The sequence below is a fragment of the Thamnophis sirtalis genome, unplaced genomic scaffold, assembly GCF_051295495.1.
Source record: "Thamnophis sirtalis isolate CommonGarterSnake01/CBP01778 unplaced genomic scaffold, rThaSir2_p1.2 scaffold_3, whole genome shotgun sequence".
NCBI lineage: Eukaryota > Metazoa > Chordata > Lepidosauria > Squamata > Natricidae > Thamnophis > Thamnophis sirtalis.
This window is the reverse complement of record NW_028261383.1, coordinates 58,275,001-58,292,682: the sequence shown is the minus strand read 5'-3', so window position 1 is coordinate 58,292,682 and position 17,682 is coordinate 58,275,001. Positions and strand designations below refer to the sequence as shown.

The window sequence follows — 17,682 nt, the reverse complement described above, 5'->3', positions numbered from 1 at the left end:
ACTTTGTGGGGGAAATCAATCAGCAGACTTGTGTATTATACTGTGCATGAGATAGTCTAAGGCAGCATTGATTTTGAAGATAATAAAAACTCATGCAATCCGTAGTTATATTTTAGTATAAAATTATCTATCGTATGTATTATTTCTTTTTTCACTTCAAATGTGATAGGATAAGTCAAAATATTATTTTAAAAATTCTATTTCACACTAAGATGCTCTTAGCATAAGTAAAGTTATGGATAGCATGCATATTTTGGACTAGTTAAAAGTCTTTAAGAAAGTATTTTAAGAAAACAAGACAGAGCCACAACAATCAATTTATGTTTTTGAAGAATATTTTAAGAGAGTCTAGGGCAGGGATGAAATTCAGCAGGTTCTGACAGGTTCTGGAGAACCGGTAGCAGCAATTTTGAGTAGTTCGGAGAACTGGCCCCAGGAGTGAGGAGGAAATGGAGATTTTGCAGTATCTTTCCCCTGGAGTGTGGTAGGAATGAGATTTTGCAATATCCTTTCCCTGCCACGCCCAAAGATCCGGTAGTAAAAAAAATGAATTTCACTACTGGTCTAGGGTAAACAGAAATAAGACATATGAGATTGAGGGAAAACATTGAATAACTGCCTGATGTTCTGTTAAGTCACCAAAGTTCAAAAGTGGCCATCTTATTTCCATGGATTTAACAGCCTTTTTTTTTTCTGTATCTTTGTTGGAAAGCACCCAGTCAGGCAGGGTGTAAGGCTCAAGGGCGAAGTTAACCTGGAGTCACTGCACAACCACAAAAAACTGACCTCCCTAAATTCCTTGGAGGATTATCTATTTTTTCCCAAGGGAAGGCTGCCAGTCTGGGCAGTCTCTTGATAGGCAGACGAAGAAGGCAGTTAGCTTGAACTCTGCATGTGTGGGCCTGGTTGTTCATGCCTGACAACCTTAGGTGTAAAAAAAAAATCAAGATAAACAGAAGGCAAACAATAGAAAAATATATGAATCATTCCTAATCATTTCTCCTGTGTTTTGATTATGAGGTTAACATTTTTAAGATAATGGCTATCGTTCTTAGTGAAATGACAAACATGAAGATAGTTTTTCAGGAAAATTAATAATTGGTTTTCTTCTAAAGGTCTGGTGTCATAAATGTTCTACTTGTTTTAGGTGTTCACTGCAGCATGAATGCGCCCATTCGGAAGAGTCCTATTTCTGGATCAGTGCCAATGAGGGAGTACAACAATGCCCTTCAATGACCACAATGCCTTCAGAAATAAATATCGAGAACGAAAATGAGGTACGTGAAGTAAGAATTGCAATGTCTATGAATAGATTCTCTTAAGCAAAGGGAACTGATTAAAAGCATTATGAACAATATTTAAATAATGTATCTGCCCCCCCCCCCATCTCATACTCTTGGCAGTGTGCAAGGATTACAACAACAGCTATAAACAATGTCACCCAAGGTAAACAATAAATCCCAATCATAAAAAGTTATATCAGCAGCATAGTGAAACAGCCTTGTGAAAGGTTATCGGGGTCAGAGCCATCTGGATCTCTGCAGAGGATATTGTTCCACTGGGAAAGTATTGACACATAGACGGCATCTTGTAATTTTACCGACACAATCTCTGAATATTCGGCTGCACTTGTTATTTTTACTCAAGAGAGCAGCAGCTTTGTTCCAAACAAAGTTTAACCTAAAATACAGTATTTTTAAAACCTGTTTGTCAATGTAATTTAATTTTTTGTTAATCTATTAGAATGATAACATTTTGTTGTTCACTTTTAGGGTATGATAATCCAAATAAATGGGAACATTCCAAATATGAACGGAATGGAAATAGCTTGCAATTATGGAAATAATATCCAAACCACTGCTAAAATTCATCCCCAATCTCACAACCAAGTAATTTACTGCAGTTTTCTTCCCAGAGAGAGCTACCCAGCCTTTCCATTAAATCAAGGTATGTATGAAAAATGGTGCTTTAAATAATGATGATGTAATAATGACATTAAAGATGAGTTTCTTAATTTTCTTAATTAAATTAAACTTTATTTTTATTTAGTATTTGCATTTATTCAGGTAATGATGGATTTCTGAAAGCTTGCTCAACTTATGACTGCAACTGAGCCCAAAATTTACATTGCTAAGCAAGTCAGTTGTTAAGTGAGTTTTCCCCATTGTACGACCTTTTTTGTTACAGTTCTTGAGTGAACCACTACAGTTGTTAAGTTAGTAAGATGGTTGTTAAGTGAATCTGGCTTTCCCGTTGGCTTTGCTTTTCCAAAGGTTGCAAAAAGTGATACTGCAACTGTCCTAAATACATGCAAGTTGCCAAGCAGATGCATTTTGATCATGTGACCGTGCAACAGTCGTAAGTGTGAAAAACAGTCATAAGTCTCTTTTTTTAATGCCTCTGTAACTTTGAGCAGTCCCTAAACCAATGATTGTAAGTTGAAGACTATCGGTACCAAAGAGTGTTAAGACATACTGTAGTTAGTTGAAGTTTCTTTCTGATGGTCTCTTCCTTAAATCATGTTTTGCTAACTGTCCCCATAGACCTTCTCCAAGGCCACATTCCTGATTCAGTATAGTGTCTCAATTTGATGTGAAACAGATATTTTCTAGGTGGGGCGTGTTGAGTCATGTAAAAAAAAACCTTATCTGCAGTATTGAACAGTTGTCCTGTGGCTATCTCATTCATTAATGTTACTTACATATACAGTTTTTCAGCCCGAAAGTTAAATTACTGGTTTTAAATCACCGTTTGATTATTTGTTTCACTTTGTTTAGTGAAAGTAATTTGTCATGGCCATGCAATACTGAATACATCTATTTATAAAGTTTGGATCCGTTTATCTTGGTTACAGTTCAAGAGTCTTGCCAAAACAAATACTTTATATGAAAATCCTGACTCTTCAAACTACTGAATTTAAGTTAAATAAAGGGGCATGAAAAATTGCTTCAAAATAAAGGATGAATGATTATATCAACTCCGTTTGGTTCGTTTTCAAAATTCTTCGAATCTCAATTTTATCCCATCCAATTTTATACAAAAAAAGGATGTTTCCAATGCATTTTAGGTACCAGTTCCATTCCAAAATTTAAAAATGTAAATATATTTTTCTGAATGTTCTGATTCACATATCAGTTCCTCAACATTTAAAACAAACATATTTTAAAAAATTACTAATAAAAATAAATCCTCACAGAGATTATTTACATACATAATACATAAAGCATTCACAAAATATGTATTGCCAGCTTTTCCTGTTTCATATATTAATTTGTATTTGTAATGTAACAAAATAATCTTGGGAGTATTTGGAGAAGCTGAACTCTTGAGAAACTTCATCTCTTGAGTAAACAACAGTTTTGAATTTTTTTTTCTTTTTTCAGACATTCATGTTGTCTTGAAAGTAAACTATGAAAAGAGTTCCCTTGTGACTTGCTTGTTTTGGGGTTGTTTGTTTCAGATCATGTAATTATTCAAACTGCAGTCCAGGTCAACGGAAAAAACATTGTGTGGGCCAATTTCACCATCTATGATTGCAAGAGAACTGGAAATATTTATCCAAAGACAGCGTAAGTGATCTCGTGGCCTGTAAATGATAGAAAGGCAGGTTGCTTCGCTTTGGTTTGCATAAGAATTCACCAGTCAGGAATTCCTTTATCTTTGTTGGTGGTTTCAATTTAAGCAGGAGGAAATATTGTAAAATAGATAACCTGAAATACAACATCTTCAACATTTTAATTTTTTTAGCTAGAGGCTTTCGAACTGTGAGTTGCAATTCCTTGGGAATTGCAATATTGTTTGCTATAGCACTTTTACAAAACACTCAGTATAGCCATAAAATTCTGCTACATCCAAAATTTCAGGGAAACATTTTAACTTGTCTTGATTAATTGTCATGGATTGGAGTTTTTATGCAGTTATTGGCGTATTGGATATTGGCGGTTCATTGCCACAGAACACAAATAATTGCATTTGCTTCTGTCATAAATATTCATATATATGGAGCATCCGTGCCAGCAAGGCATGTAACCCTGTATTTGTAGTCTTTGAAGTGTCTGAAGGAGTGCATATGCTTGTGTAGCTCAAGAGTTTTTTCCTGTAATTTTAACAAATGTTAAACCAATTACTAGTATGCTTGCTACTAAAGAGGAGAAGCAATTCTTCTGACATATCTCTGTTGACACTTCTTTGAATATAAATTTCCTGACAAAAATCTCTCCCTGAATTTTGGAGTGGGGTACAAAATTAATGCAAAGATTTAAGAGATACAGTTTGGTCTAATGGTTAAGGCACCAGTCTAGAAAATAGGAGACTGTGAGTTCTAATCCTGCCTCAGCCACAAAAGCCAGCTGGATGACTTTGGGCCAGTCACTCTCTGTCAGCCCAACTCACCTCACAGGGTCGTTATTGTGGAGAAAATAGGAGGATATGTTTGCTGCCTTGAGTTATATGAAAAAATTATAAAGGCAGGATACAAACAAATATGAAAAGTATACAAATATATTGAAGTCTGTATTATAAATCCATAAAGAACAAATATTGATAAAAAATAAATGTGGAATGAAAAATATGAGTAGCTGTTTCAGAAATAAAAACTAGGAATCATGTAAAAATAATCAAGTTCATCTTTCCAATTTAAAAAAAAAAGATTTTAAATGTGACAATGTCCTTTTGTTGGATCAGGTTTTTTTTAAGTTATAAAGTTTGTGAAGTTTTCAAAATATTTCATTTGATAAATAGATTAAATTATTACTAAAATCCTTTTTTTTTTTTGGCCCAATGCTAATTCCAGTGAAATTTTTAGTTTTATTGTGAGGTGAAAGATGGAAGAAGTAGAAACACCTTTATTTTTTAAGTGGTCATAGTACCAAACAGTTGGAAAACCTTGTTGTAGATTTACTAAGCTAGAATCACTTTGTTATCTACAAGGTATTTTGGATGCCGGGCAGGATTGGCAGGAAAGATGATCTAACATGCCAAGAATTGCAGAGACTGGGTTTTAGAGTATTTCAGACCATCTGGATGTGTTGATGGTTTGGGGCAATTTTTTCTTTCCCTTTTCCCATGATAATATTTTTGACTGAAAGCTTTAAAATTAACCTTACATCAGAAAGCTGATATAAGGAACAAACAATTACATTTTTGAGATCGTTCAATTTATATGTGGATATAGTAGAGTATCATGTTTGGCTTAATCTTAATTCCATTAGTTATTAATAGTGTTGCAGAAGCTATCTTTCACATGATTTTTCTTGCTATCCTTTTAAAGCAATTTATTTTGGATTGTTAGGAGTTATAGATAGTAGCAAATGCAATCTAAGGTGCATTGAAAGACAATCTCTTCAGTATAATTTTAAAAATTTTGAGGCAAGAACAAGATTTTTTTACAAAATGGCTTGCCAATCCCAAAGTATGATACCAATTATAGTAATACATTGTTCTAAACCAAGTTTAAGTATAATTTATTGAAATAACCAAAAAAATTCTCATCCCTAAGCCAAACTAGCTGTTTACAGTAGAAATGAGAAAGGAGATGTATTTATCGTACAAGAATAGTAGCAAAAATAGTAAGGAAAATGTGGGGAAAAGACATAATAAAAATGAAAAGCAAACGACAGAGCAGAAACAGAGCTACATAATATATAGATTAGATCTATTCTAAAAGAATAATTTACTTGCATGGGCTAATACTAAAATTACTGAAATAATATTCTTCAGAATTAAAAAGTAGATGAAAATGGCTGGAAACATGTTATTTTTTACATATAATGTTGTTTACTGCATTTAAGTTACTCATAAATATCTGAAAAGTGCAATTCACAGTTCAGGAATCCCTATCTACAATAGTTTGGTATTGAAAATATACTATTTTGGATTACATAATTATTTCTCCTCCTGCTTAAAATAAACCACCACCACAACCAACAACAACAATGTAGATGTGATTACAATAGAAGGGGATATTTTTAGCTCAGGGTTGAACTGTGGGGTCCCTGATGGCATCCATGAACACCAATGAACAGTTCAAAACATGATGAAAACTCTTTAATTGCCTAACACAAGGATAGATTTCACCATAATTTCAGCTGGGGGATATGAGTGTCCAAAAACACTAGAGAATTCCTGAAAGCTTGGAACGCAGAGAAATCATCCATCAACAGGCACATTGAGTAGACAACATCTACATACCATTCAAAAGAGACAATCAAAAAGCTAAAAAACCACAATACCCCTTGATGAGCAATCAACATTTAGATAAGTAAAGCTTAATATCAAGCAGTAAACAACAGCCTAATCAAGGAACCACTAAGAACTCTCCCACCAACCCTGATAGGACAAGCCACCTGATTATAAGCAGAGCAAGCCTCACTATCTTCTAGCACTGGGTGGCACAGTGGTTACATGTAGTATTGCAGGCTAACACTGTCCATAGCCAGGAGTTCGATCTTAACCGGTTAAAGGTTGACTCAGCTTTCCATCCTTCCAAGGTCAGTAAAATGAGGACACAGACTCTTGTGGGCAACATCCTGGCATTTGTTAACCTGTGAGAGAGTGCTGTAAAGCACTATGGAGCAATATATAATTCTAAATGCTATTACTATTTCTGTGTTGCCTAGTTGGATAATAAAATGTCTTCAAGAAAACAACCAAACTCAGAGAGCACCAAGGCTCTCATAGATGTAATAAAACATGTTAGCTTATCAGATGTAATAGCGAAGGATATGGTGGCTGCTCCATCATATACACACAGGCAATTTAAAATATTTCAGATTTCAATAGATAGTTTTACCATAAGCCGTAACAGAATTTGCAGATTCATAAAGAAGACAAAGCTTCAAAGAAGAGACTGCTATACTTAGTAAATGTAGTTTCTTTTATATATTTCAGATGTATTAGTTGCCTGTCAGCTAAATGGAAATGTTATTGGTGTCCTAGAAGAAGCTCCTGTGTATCCAATGTGACTGAATGTGAGAATTCAGTACAGATTACTGTAAGGCACATAACAGTATATAGTTTGTTTTTTTAAAAAATTCTTGTTTTGTTTCTCTTGTATAGGGAAGAAATAATTGCTGCCAACAAAGACTTTTTAAGAAATATTATGGAAACGCTTATGTTCAGAAAATGTTGCATATCACCGAGGGGAGTGGGGGGGAGAGTGTTGGAGAACTGGATCTGAATGCCTTTCATAGCATGCTTTCAAATCACTGAGATTTCCAGTGCTCTCCATTTTCTTTTATTTATACATTGCCTAGTTCCATTACAACTGTGTGCAGCATAAAATATACAAAATGTAAAATAAAACAATCTACACAAAAAGGAATATCTGGAGAAAAACAACTAATGTTTCAAAAATTGTATAACTCACAAGAGGCTCATCTGCTACTCTAGCCAGGTTTTCAGGACATATCAGGGTGTGGCACTCTTGAGGAGGGGGAGAGGTGAGACTGTGAAGAACTTGTGAATCCCACAGACTAGTGATCTCTGCCTAAATCTCAGCTGGACCCAAATACAGAAAAAAGAGAAGAATCAAGCACTTAAAATATTTCTTATAGCAGCTATCTAAAGGCCCATCTCTCCAGAGCGGGGAAAGAGTACAGCTATCTATGGACCGATAAGAGCAGAGAAATAATTATATTTTGCTAACTTTATCATTACAATGTGATTCCTAGTGTGGGCTTTTATTCATACTTGATTGGGTTTACTCTGTATCTTTTAATGGTGCTCTAACCATCTTTTACAATGTTTCATCTTCCAATCCCTTGGAAAACCAAGATGCATCTTAGAATTGGCTCATAGTGATAGGCTACATCAGTGGTGGGATTCAACCAGTTTAGCAACCGGTTTGCTGAGTGCGTGCTCTGCACACACTCAGTGTGTTTGAAAACAGCTCTAGAACTTACCTTCTACTGCAGCCCTGTTGAGTAAAACAGCTGAGGCGTGGCAATCTACTCTGCCGCGCCTATCAGCTGGGCTTCAAACAAAGGAAATATAGGACAGACTAGCGCAGGGGCAGGTGGGCGGGGCCAACTGATCGCTAGAACGAACCTATCTGAACCCACGCTTGGACTACATAGGAGCAATCCAGACCAAGACAAGCCCATTCCAGGCAGTGACCAAGGCCTTACTTAAACCACTAATCAGATCCTTAGGGGGAAACCCAGTTATCTCTATAATGCTATATTAGATTGTAGCAGATCAATCTAATGTGTCCTATCTCTCTATGGTGGGAAGAGTTAATCAAAAGGCAATCAGAATGTGATCTGACCATGGCAAAGGACTGATGATAATATCCTTTGCTCCCACATCATATTGCAGCTGCCTCAAGTAAAAAAAACTAGGTCTAGCATGTCCCTCTCCCATCTGTATATGTGGGTCTCTTGATTACTAGGGTCAGGTCCATGCTTGCCATAAGTTGTCATAAGCCTTGGAGATTCTACTACCTGAGCCAGCTACACCTGAGCAAAGTTACTGATGAAACCCCTTCCAGAGCAGGGTGCCACTTACTCTTGGGGCTTGTGTCAGTGTACATCTTCACCTTCATTTCTGTTTCTTGATTTGAACATACCCACAACTGCTCCTAACTAGGCTGCCTTAACTATTACCACACAAATACTGTCTTTAAAAGCATGCTTACATCTTATATGCCTAACTCTGTTAGTCTTACTAATTCTATTTCTGTTGGTTACTTTAATTAACAGCATAAAGTTGTCAGAAGAGTTGGATCTAAAATTACCAGCCTGTTTTCTTCTTCCTTTCCTAATGCTTAGAGATGGGGAAGAATTTCTTCTGAAATAGATGTGAAAAGCCAATTGGAGGCTCCTTTCAATAATCTTTTTTACTCTTAAATTGGAACTCTCCAGTATACCATCCTTACAAGTACTTTTATAAGTGTGATCCCTATCACTCTTGTCCATTCCCTTTCCTTTGAGAATTCACAATTTTCATCTTATTCTCTGTCTCAAGTTACATGTTGTTCCTCAATCAGTACCATTTACTGCAGCTTTGATATTGACCAAATCTAAGGATATACAACTGTGCTGTAGGCCTGGCAATATTTACTCCACCCAACTGTTTATTCTTGGTGGTAGTGCTTAGCTCTGTTTCCTAAGTCCCTGAAGAGTCTCTGATTTCTCTCAGATGCCTCAATGGTCCAAGCTCCAGACCTGGCTAAAACAGATCCACAATCGCTCTGGAAACTGTGAAACAGAATCAGGTTTTATTCAGGATGGGGCCTCAGCACAATTTAAGTCCTGCTAAAGTTCAGTGTAAAGTCAGCGCTGGGAGTTACTGTCTCCCAGCATCTTATGTAAGCGGTGTCCACACCCTCCCCACCTGGGCACGCCCCCGGCCATCCAACCACCAGCTGGTAGCCGACTGGCCAGCTTTAGCTAGTCCTTTCACAGCAAACGGTCTGCCAAGGCTCCGCTCTCCTTTCCCAGCAACCAGTCCTCTAGTCTTTCACAGAAACCAGTCTTCCAGAGCTCCGCTTTGTGGGCTGCCTCTGCATTGTTACAGCCACTATCAGTCAGCTGATTTTCGGCATCCAGGCACACCGCCAATCAGCTGGGCCAGGTGATGGAGACATTGTCATCATATACTTTCTCCACCTCGTAGGCACTGGAACCTTCACCGCCGAACAGCTGGTCAGTGGCTGGCTCTCCGCTTTTCACCCCACCACTGATCAGCTGTTCCAGGCAGCCAGGACTGCTGCCGGCGTTCACTGCTGCTGTTTGCTGTGTCGCTGCTTTTCCCAAATTCCCCTCTCCCCAAATATGGCAAACCCCACCATGGTTTGACACGGGTATTCCTTGTTTTTCACTTTAAGCTTGCTTCCATTGGACTTATCTCTTATATCTAGTGCTTTGCCTCATTTATTGCAGAACTTGTTTGCAGACTCTAACTCTAGTTGACCAACACTTCGAAGAATCCCAGAACAATGTTTCAGACTTTTTTTTAACCCTATAAGCATATCTCTTTTGGAAAGACTCTTCTTTCTCTGGATCTATAGCTATATGCAAAGCAGCTACTGCTAACAGCTGAAACTCCTCAGACTCACAAAGGCATCATCAAAGCTCCCCTGTCTTCTTATTTGTTCCTGTGGCAGGCTGAAAAAAGTTGTTGGAACACTCCAGCAGTCATCACCAGTTCTATATATCTGATTAAAAATTCCAGAAAGTTTGACTAGATTGGTGAGATGATCTCTTCCTTTCCCTTTTACTTTAATCAAGAGAAATACAAAACCATCTGTTTATATCTTCTTTCATTTTCATGCAAATCTGGGTAGGGTCCAATTTACCAGTTGTGAAGCTTTAATAGGAATACCAAGATGACCAAAGGAGTCAGAACAAATCCGATCGCTTAATACATTATTACTGGAGATCCAGTGGCATCAAGTCTGATTTGTTCCAAATTATAAAATAACCAGATAGAATGCCAAATTTATATATTATTGAAATGAGATTGGAAATTGGGTTCTGAATTATGAATACTGGGAAACCCGTAATAACTCTTTCTCTGCAGAAACTTCCAATGATTTTTTTTGTCAAGAGATTTATGTTCAATGTGTATAACTTGTTCCTTCCTATTATGATGGAGAAATGGTGACTTTAATGCAGTTCTCCTGTAGTCCTTTAAGCTGCTGTCAGCTTGACATTTAGAGCTTCTATTGCTGAAAACTGAATGGCTTGAAACAGTGATTTTAGTATATCGAATAGATTAGTTCTGTATCATCTATACCTTCTTACCAGAGATAAGGTTCTCCTTCAACCAGAAATCTTTTCTCCCAAAGGTTATATTTTTTAAAATAAAAATCCAGATATGGTTAACTGAATTCTACTGTGGATTCAAAATTAGTATTTATTTATGTTTTTGATACAATCTGCAACCTCTGACCATAAATTTGCTTATGCTGAATAAAGTAATTGTTGCTTTTAGAACTCTATTTTTAAAGAAGCTTCTTTGTGGATAAGCTGTTGTTTCCTTGAAAACATTTTTCACTAAGCATATTATGTTTTCTGCTTTAGAATCTCAGATTAACTTTTTATAGAAATTGTATACTTTCCACTAGCTTCTTGACTTTAACTTCATTTAATGATGCTTACACCGTCAATAAAACAAGCTGTTTAACATATATAGTCCTCAGGATATGACAGCAATTGGACTGAAACTTCTATCATTAAACAATGTGATAGCAAAGTGTGAGGTTATATGGTTGCATCACTTTGCGATAGCAATCCCAGGACTCCCCATTGCTGTCACTTAGACAGGATCTCTGGCAGCTCCGACCCTATGGAACGAACTCCCCGTGGAGATTCGTACCCTCACCACCCTCCAGACCTTCCACATAGCCCTTAAAACCTGGCTGTCCCGACAGGCCTGGGGCTAAAAACCTTAACCCTGCCCGAAGAGTATGAATGTTGTGCTTTTAATGATGTATTGTCTTATATGTAACTTGGTTTGTCCTCCCCTCCCCCTGAACTGTGAGCCGCCCTGAGTCCCCCCAGGGAAAAGGGCGGCATACAAATAAAGTATCTTATCTTATCTTATCTTATCTTATCATGGGTTATAAAATAAGGATTTTTCCTACTGGCTTCCCACAATGGGAAAGCCAACAGGAAGTTGCAAATCCCATGCAGCTTGCAAGCAGACCAGTGGAGGTAAGATGCACAAGTGACAACCATAGGTGTGGCGGTGGTGGGTTTCAAATCATCCAGCATCCACGTGGACGCGCGTAGCACACGCATGCGTCTTGGTGCTTCCCCGAGCTTCCGCGATGCTCCAGCTGCTCAGCGGAGCATTGCGCATGCACTATATGCGCTGTGCATGGAAGCACTGAAGACCTAAAAGGAAGGTAAGAAGTGGGCCCTCCGGAGCACCATACCGGAATGGTATCCAGTGCTCCGGGCTGGCTCTGGTACGTGCATACCGGGGAGTACCGCCTGCAACCCACCACTGAGGTGTGCTGTGGGTGGTGAGGCCAGATTTATCTCAGGAAAAAACGTACATTCCAGAATGACTTGTGACTTTTCCTGCTGACTTCTTCATCTAATGTCTATCAAGTTAAATATCTATCAAAACTATCATGTTATATTCTTGATAATTATGTCATGCCATTAATACAGCTTATTTAAGTTGTATAGCAATATGGTTTATATTCCAATTATAGGGAGCATGGTGGCCTAGCAGTTAAGACACTCGGCTTATCAGTCAAAAGGTTGAGAGTTCAAGACTCAAGTATCATTGATGAGCCCCAGCTCCTGCCAACCTAGCAGCTCAAAAGCATGCAAATGCAAGTAGGTAAATAGATACCACATTAGTGGAAAGGTAAAAGTGCTGAGTACACCTTGGAATATAGTCATGCTCGCTACATGAGCATGGAAGCATCTTCAGACAGCTCTGACTCCCTTGGCTAGGAAATGGAGATGAGCACTGCTCCCTAGAACAGGACTGGACAAAGGGAAACTTTTACCTTTACATTTTTTATTCCAAATATGTCATTAACTGGAGAAAATCTAGTGTTCTGTCCCTCTGGGACCCCCTATATCTCTATAGTACCACAAGTTCCTTCCTAAGTTCTCTGCTTTTCTTGGCTTTTGCTACTCTTCTCTTATTGACCTGTTCCACTGTCTCTTCTAAAATTCAATTTGCTTTCTTCTGTTTTTTCATGTTTGACGGTCTCTTTTCAATTGATCCCCAATAATGTGGTGTCTGAAAGTTCCAGCCTTTAAAGCAATTCCCATTGTTTTTGAAATGAGTCATCATATTCTCAAGATCACATCAGAGAAAAACTGGTTGGCTTTGTTCTTCTACTTTAGCCTTGACTTGGAACTTACACATGAGCAGATTGTAATGTGTTCCACAGTAGAACACTCACTGAGCACAACGTTGACATTATAATTGATCTTTCCACCTCCTTGTACCAATAATATAATCAACTTTGACTTCAGTGTATTTCGTTGGATGATGTCTTTTGCTGTTTGAAGAGTGTGTTAGCACTGAAGAAATCACTGCTTGAAGAAGCTGAAGGTCTTTCTCCTGCATTCATTTCTGTTCCCAAGGCCAAACACTTCAACTACATTTTCTTCCTTATTGTTTCCAACTTTGGCATTCCACTCTTTAACCACAAACACCACATCTTGCTTGCGTGTTCTACCAACTTGAGATTGACCTTAATAATAAGAAATATCAATCTCTTCTTCGTGTCAGTTGTTTGAGCATAAACCTGAATAATTCTCATTATAAAGAACTGATATTATTTGGTCATTGACTTCATTGGACCTGGGTACTGTCTTTGCTATATCCTTCATGATTTTAAAAGCAATATCATTCCTTATTTGCATCCTCGGTCATAAATAATATGACCTTCTGATTGAAAGTGTCGAATTTCAGTCCATTTCAATGCAATGATGCCTAAATTGTCATTTCATTTCATTTTGTTCATTTCATGTTTCACTGTTGAACTTCCTGTTCATATTTTTTTACATTCTTTGTTCTCATTGTAATTCTGACTTCACAACTTGGGGTCAAAATATCCTCACATCCTCTATCTATGGCTGTTAACACCAACTTGATAGCACATAATAAATCAATGGCAACATCAGCAATTAGACTTCTCAAAGGCTTTAATCTAGCTATGTCATAGACACCATTACTACTCTGATTAAGGTTAGGCTACTTTAGTGTAAAAATAAGCATTAAAAGCTACGTTTAGGGTGCTTTTAGGAAATGCACATCTCATCAAATTAGAAATTACACCAAATTATTCCAAAGGTACGTATATTAACTAACTTATCTATTTTAAATATTTATGTCAATTAAAAGTAATGGTGAAATCACAGATTCACCTGAAAACTAAATATAATGTATGCATTTGTAGAAGATCCAATTAGGTAGGCATTCATCCCTTGTTTCTTGGTGTTCTGCAGTATTGGAGAATCATACAGTAAATATGAAGCTTGTTTTGATCAGTTGCTTGTCTGTGGCACAATTCTCATCTGCTTATTGCATTGTATCCATCATGTTGTTTCTCCTGATTTCAGTGTTCCAAGTGCATTTTTTAAAACCTGTCTAGTTGCAATAATTAGAGCCTTTATGGAAAGCAGCTTCACAGTCTCAGATCATAAGCACTGTTTAAGTACAGAAATCTTAGTAATAGATTTCTAAAGGATTAAACACCAAATGTGCAATGGCATTTTCCAATTCAGGTACAATCAGGTAGCCGTACCCGCTGTGGAGCTGAATATACCTGGTTCATCCATCTAGAATGTAGTTGCTAGAGTGATAAAACATAAGTATGCATGGTTTGCAGCATTCAGTTGATTTCCTTAGACTGAAAACAAAAGACTAAAGCATAGAAAGGGAGCAGCTGGGTTAGGATTTAGTAGGTTAACCCTTAACACACCTTGGAAGTGAACACTGGGCTTGTTAGTGATTATCTTTAATAACCATTTCTGCTTTACAGACATTTTTAACAATAAAATGTTCTTCATTTGTTATACACCCTTTAAATGTAAACTAGGTCATGGCAATTCTTCCTCACTTTAGCAAATGCTTTACAAAAAGAAGAGGACTTTTACATATTAAAATGGCAAGTGCCACTTTAAAACTCAGAGCCTATTTTTCATTGCTTGGTGTGGAAAAAGCACTGGAGATGTTGTCTAGTTGGGTAATGACATGTCTGCAAGAAAACAATGAAGCACCCCGAAGAGTTTTTAATGTACTTTTGGACAAATCTCAGCATTACAATTTTCAAAACTGAAATAGGACCTAATGAAAATTCAGTACAGCACTAATTTATAGTAACCTGTCCTTTTAAGAGATTTTAAAATGTCAAACCTTGGAGTTTAAGCATATATTTAAGTAGCAATAACTGATTCAAATAGATAGAGGTTTTTTGACTTGGTGGGGAGGGTTAGTTTAGAAGAGAGAGCTATTAGCACTGTTCCTTAGCTTGTATGGTAGAAAAAAAAACCATTCTGGTCTTCAATTCCATAAGCAGCAAAACTGCTTTCATCCTACTGAAGAGAAGCCCTTCTTTGCAACTAAAGCTTTATGTACATATCAGATATGTTGAATTTGGATTGCAGAGAAAATGGCTTTTCAATCTAAGTGAAGATTTTTAAAGCATTATAATAACTGGAAATGCAAGTGTTTTTAAGTTCAGCAGCCAGTGCCCTATATTATTTGTTCAGACAGCTGTAGAATCCTATCATTTTCAATGAGATTTAATTTTGCTACTTCTTGCTGTAGGAGAGCAACCATTAATTTGCAGGAAAGACTAATAGCATTTTAAATGAACTGGGAACTATGCAATTCAGAGAAGTTTTTAAAAGCAGGGCTTCATTTTTCCCCCTTTTCAGTGATATTTTGGGTAATGGTTTTTTGTGGTTTGATGCTTTATCTATTTTTCAGCTAAAGCACTTGACATTTCCTCTTGTAAGCAAAGATCTATAGTGTCACTGGAAAATGGAAGAATGATGATAATGGAATTAGCCAGACTGAACATATACAAAAAAGGGAATTTTTTGAACATTCAATTTTTTTCCTGTGTCACCCCCAAGACACACTAAATTTTCACAAGGCAGGAGATGGAATTGTAGATAGCTAAATGATTCTGTAGTGTTTCTTTTTCTAGCAACTGAAGTGGTTGCTTTTACATCAAGTATGCAGACATTCCCTTCCTTTCTGAATTTGCTTTTGTTCAAATTGAGGAGGATTATGGGTCAGAATGCTGCCATTCTGTCAAATTACTTCTTTACTTGTAGTCCTCTGAAAGTACTAAAATAAGGTTTTTTCCCCCTCATGAAGGAAGCATTTTAAGTTTATTGAGAAGACAGGAATAATCAAACAAGAGGCATTTTCTTCTTGCAAATGTTTGTAGCATTTAAGTTGGAGAACATTGCTTACCCCTTTAAGTTTTAGTTTTCCATTTGTCTCACTTTATTTGTCTCAAACTATTTAATGACAGCAGAAGAAAAATTATTGTCCATCATTGAAAACTGTTTTCTCAATTAATGTAATTCATACATATTGAGTTGTAATTGTTTTAATAGGATATTGTGGAGAAAAATATAGCAAAGTTAGGTTGTTTCTCCCTCCCTCTTCTTTTAGATAACCCAAGCCTTTTTATCATAAATCCTAAATCTGATCCATTTACTTATACTTCAATTATATATTTGGGGGAAGAATGGTGAGAGAGATTTTTACATTGTAGAATTACCTTTCATTTTCTGCCTGAAAGTTTGAATAGTTGAATGATGTTACACAGAAATAAGAGAAATAACAGTGTCCCCTTATTGGGGAGATGGGCAGCATTTATTTATTTAATAAATAAAATTGGAAATGCTATTTTTATCACTGCACTAGCTTAGGAATAATATACTTCAGATATGGAATCAAGAATATTCAAGTCTATACCATTCCCCCACCACCAAAGTGGAAAATTTATCAGAACATAGAGACCCATATCTGAGCAAGGAATGCCTTTTTTTTCAGCTATAGCTGGTTCATTAGCTTTGCTGTTCCTAGATAGGATTAACTTCACTATATGTTCTTTATACTTGGAACATCTGCATTAGATTATGGCAGTGTACTCCATGGTGGGTTACTACAGAATGTTGCATTGTGTTACCTCATTGAAAAGGGCAATTAGAGCATATAATACCTGTTCTGAAGCTACCTATAAAGGCATACAAAGCCCATATTAAGTTTTAGTAGTGGGATATCTGTCAGAGAATGTGCTTTTCCTGTCTGTCACCTAGAGACCAATAATTTGCAACCACATAAGAAAATATATTCTTGATACAAGCACCCACTAATAAAATCTCTCCTTTGAGGTTTTATTAAATTGGTTTAAGATAAATCGGTTTGTTCCAGATTTTAAAGAAATTGATGGTCTTTTGCCCTTGATCCCATTTTCTTACAATCTCCTGTATTATCTGCTTACTCATTTTCACATCAAGTTTTTAAGAGGGATTTTACTGAATTATTTATTGTTAAATTTGAAATGTGTTGGCCTATTATAAAGTTTTTTTGAAATGCTTCTAAGTTTAGCATTGTTTTCTAACTGAAATTATATAGAAAATAATAAGTAATTATCTAATGGTTTTGAATTTAGTAGTGATTTGATGGGGGGCATACATACACACCTCCAAAACTCTCACTGTGTTAGCAATTTCAGTGTTTTTAATTTGTATTAAATTTTTTGATCCCTGAAATATCATTTTGTATCCTATATTTTATGAGAAATCTAAATTAAGCACCCCACAGGCCAGAGCAGGCCCCCAGGCCTTGAGTTTGATACCCCTGATGTAATGGCTAGAATAAGTTCCTGATCAAATTGCCTTATATCCTCTTCTTTATTTGTCTCATTGGTGTATTTACTTAATATATAAATCTTTAAATTGCATTTCTTTTCTCAAGACAGTCTAAAAATACTAAAGTAATTAAATCCATATCAACTTCTATTTAAAAAAAAAAAGCTACAAAACAAAACCACAGTAACAAGTTAAGAGTACAATAATATTTTAAGTCATCTTTTTGTAGTATGAAAATTATAAAGTACTTCAGTGCAGAATAATACAATCTGAGACGCAACTCTTTTTTTATCATTGAAGACCAACCAAAAGAAAACAAAATTCAGGCGTTCTCTAAAATACTTCCCAAAACAGGAAATTCCATAAT

The 17,682-nt window shown here is 36.5% G+C and overlaps 1 protein-coding gene across 1 annotated transcript in view; it reads left to right on the top strand.

Annotated features, from left to right (window-relative positions):
- The window catches only part of PLXND1 (plexin D1), a 169,923-nt gene that overhangs the window by 58,047 nt on the left and 94,194 nt on the right, over positions 1–17,682 (top strand). Inside the window, exons 5-8 of the mRNA XM_087708935.1 lie at positions 1,148–1,277; positions 1,773–1,947; positions 3,461–3,569; positions 6,889–6,991. Coding sequence (XP_087565061.1) covers positions 1,148–1,277; positions 1,773–1,947; positions 3,461–3,569; positions 6,889–6,991 — 517 coding nt within the window. The remainder of the gene's footprint in view (positions 1–1,147; positions 1,278–1,772; positions 1,948–3,460; positions 3,570–6,888; positions 6,992–17,682) is intronic.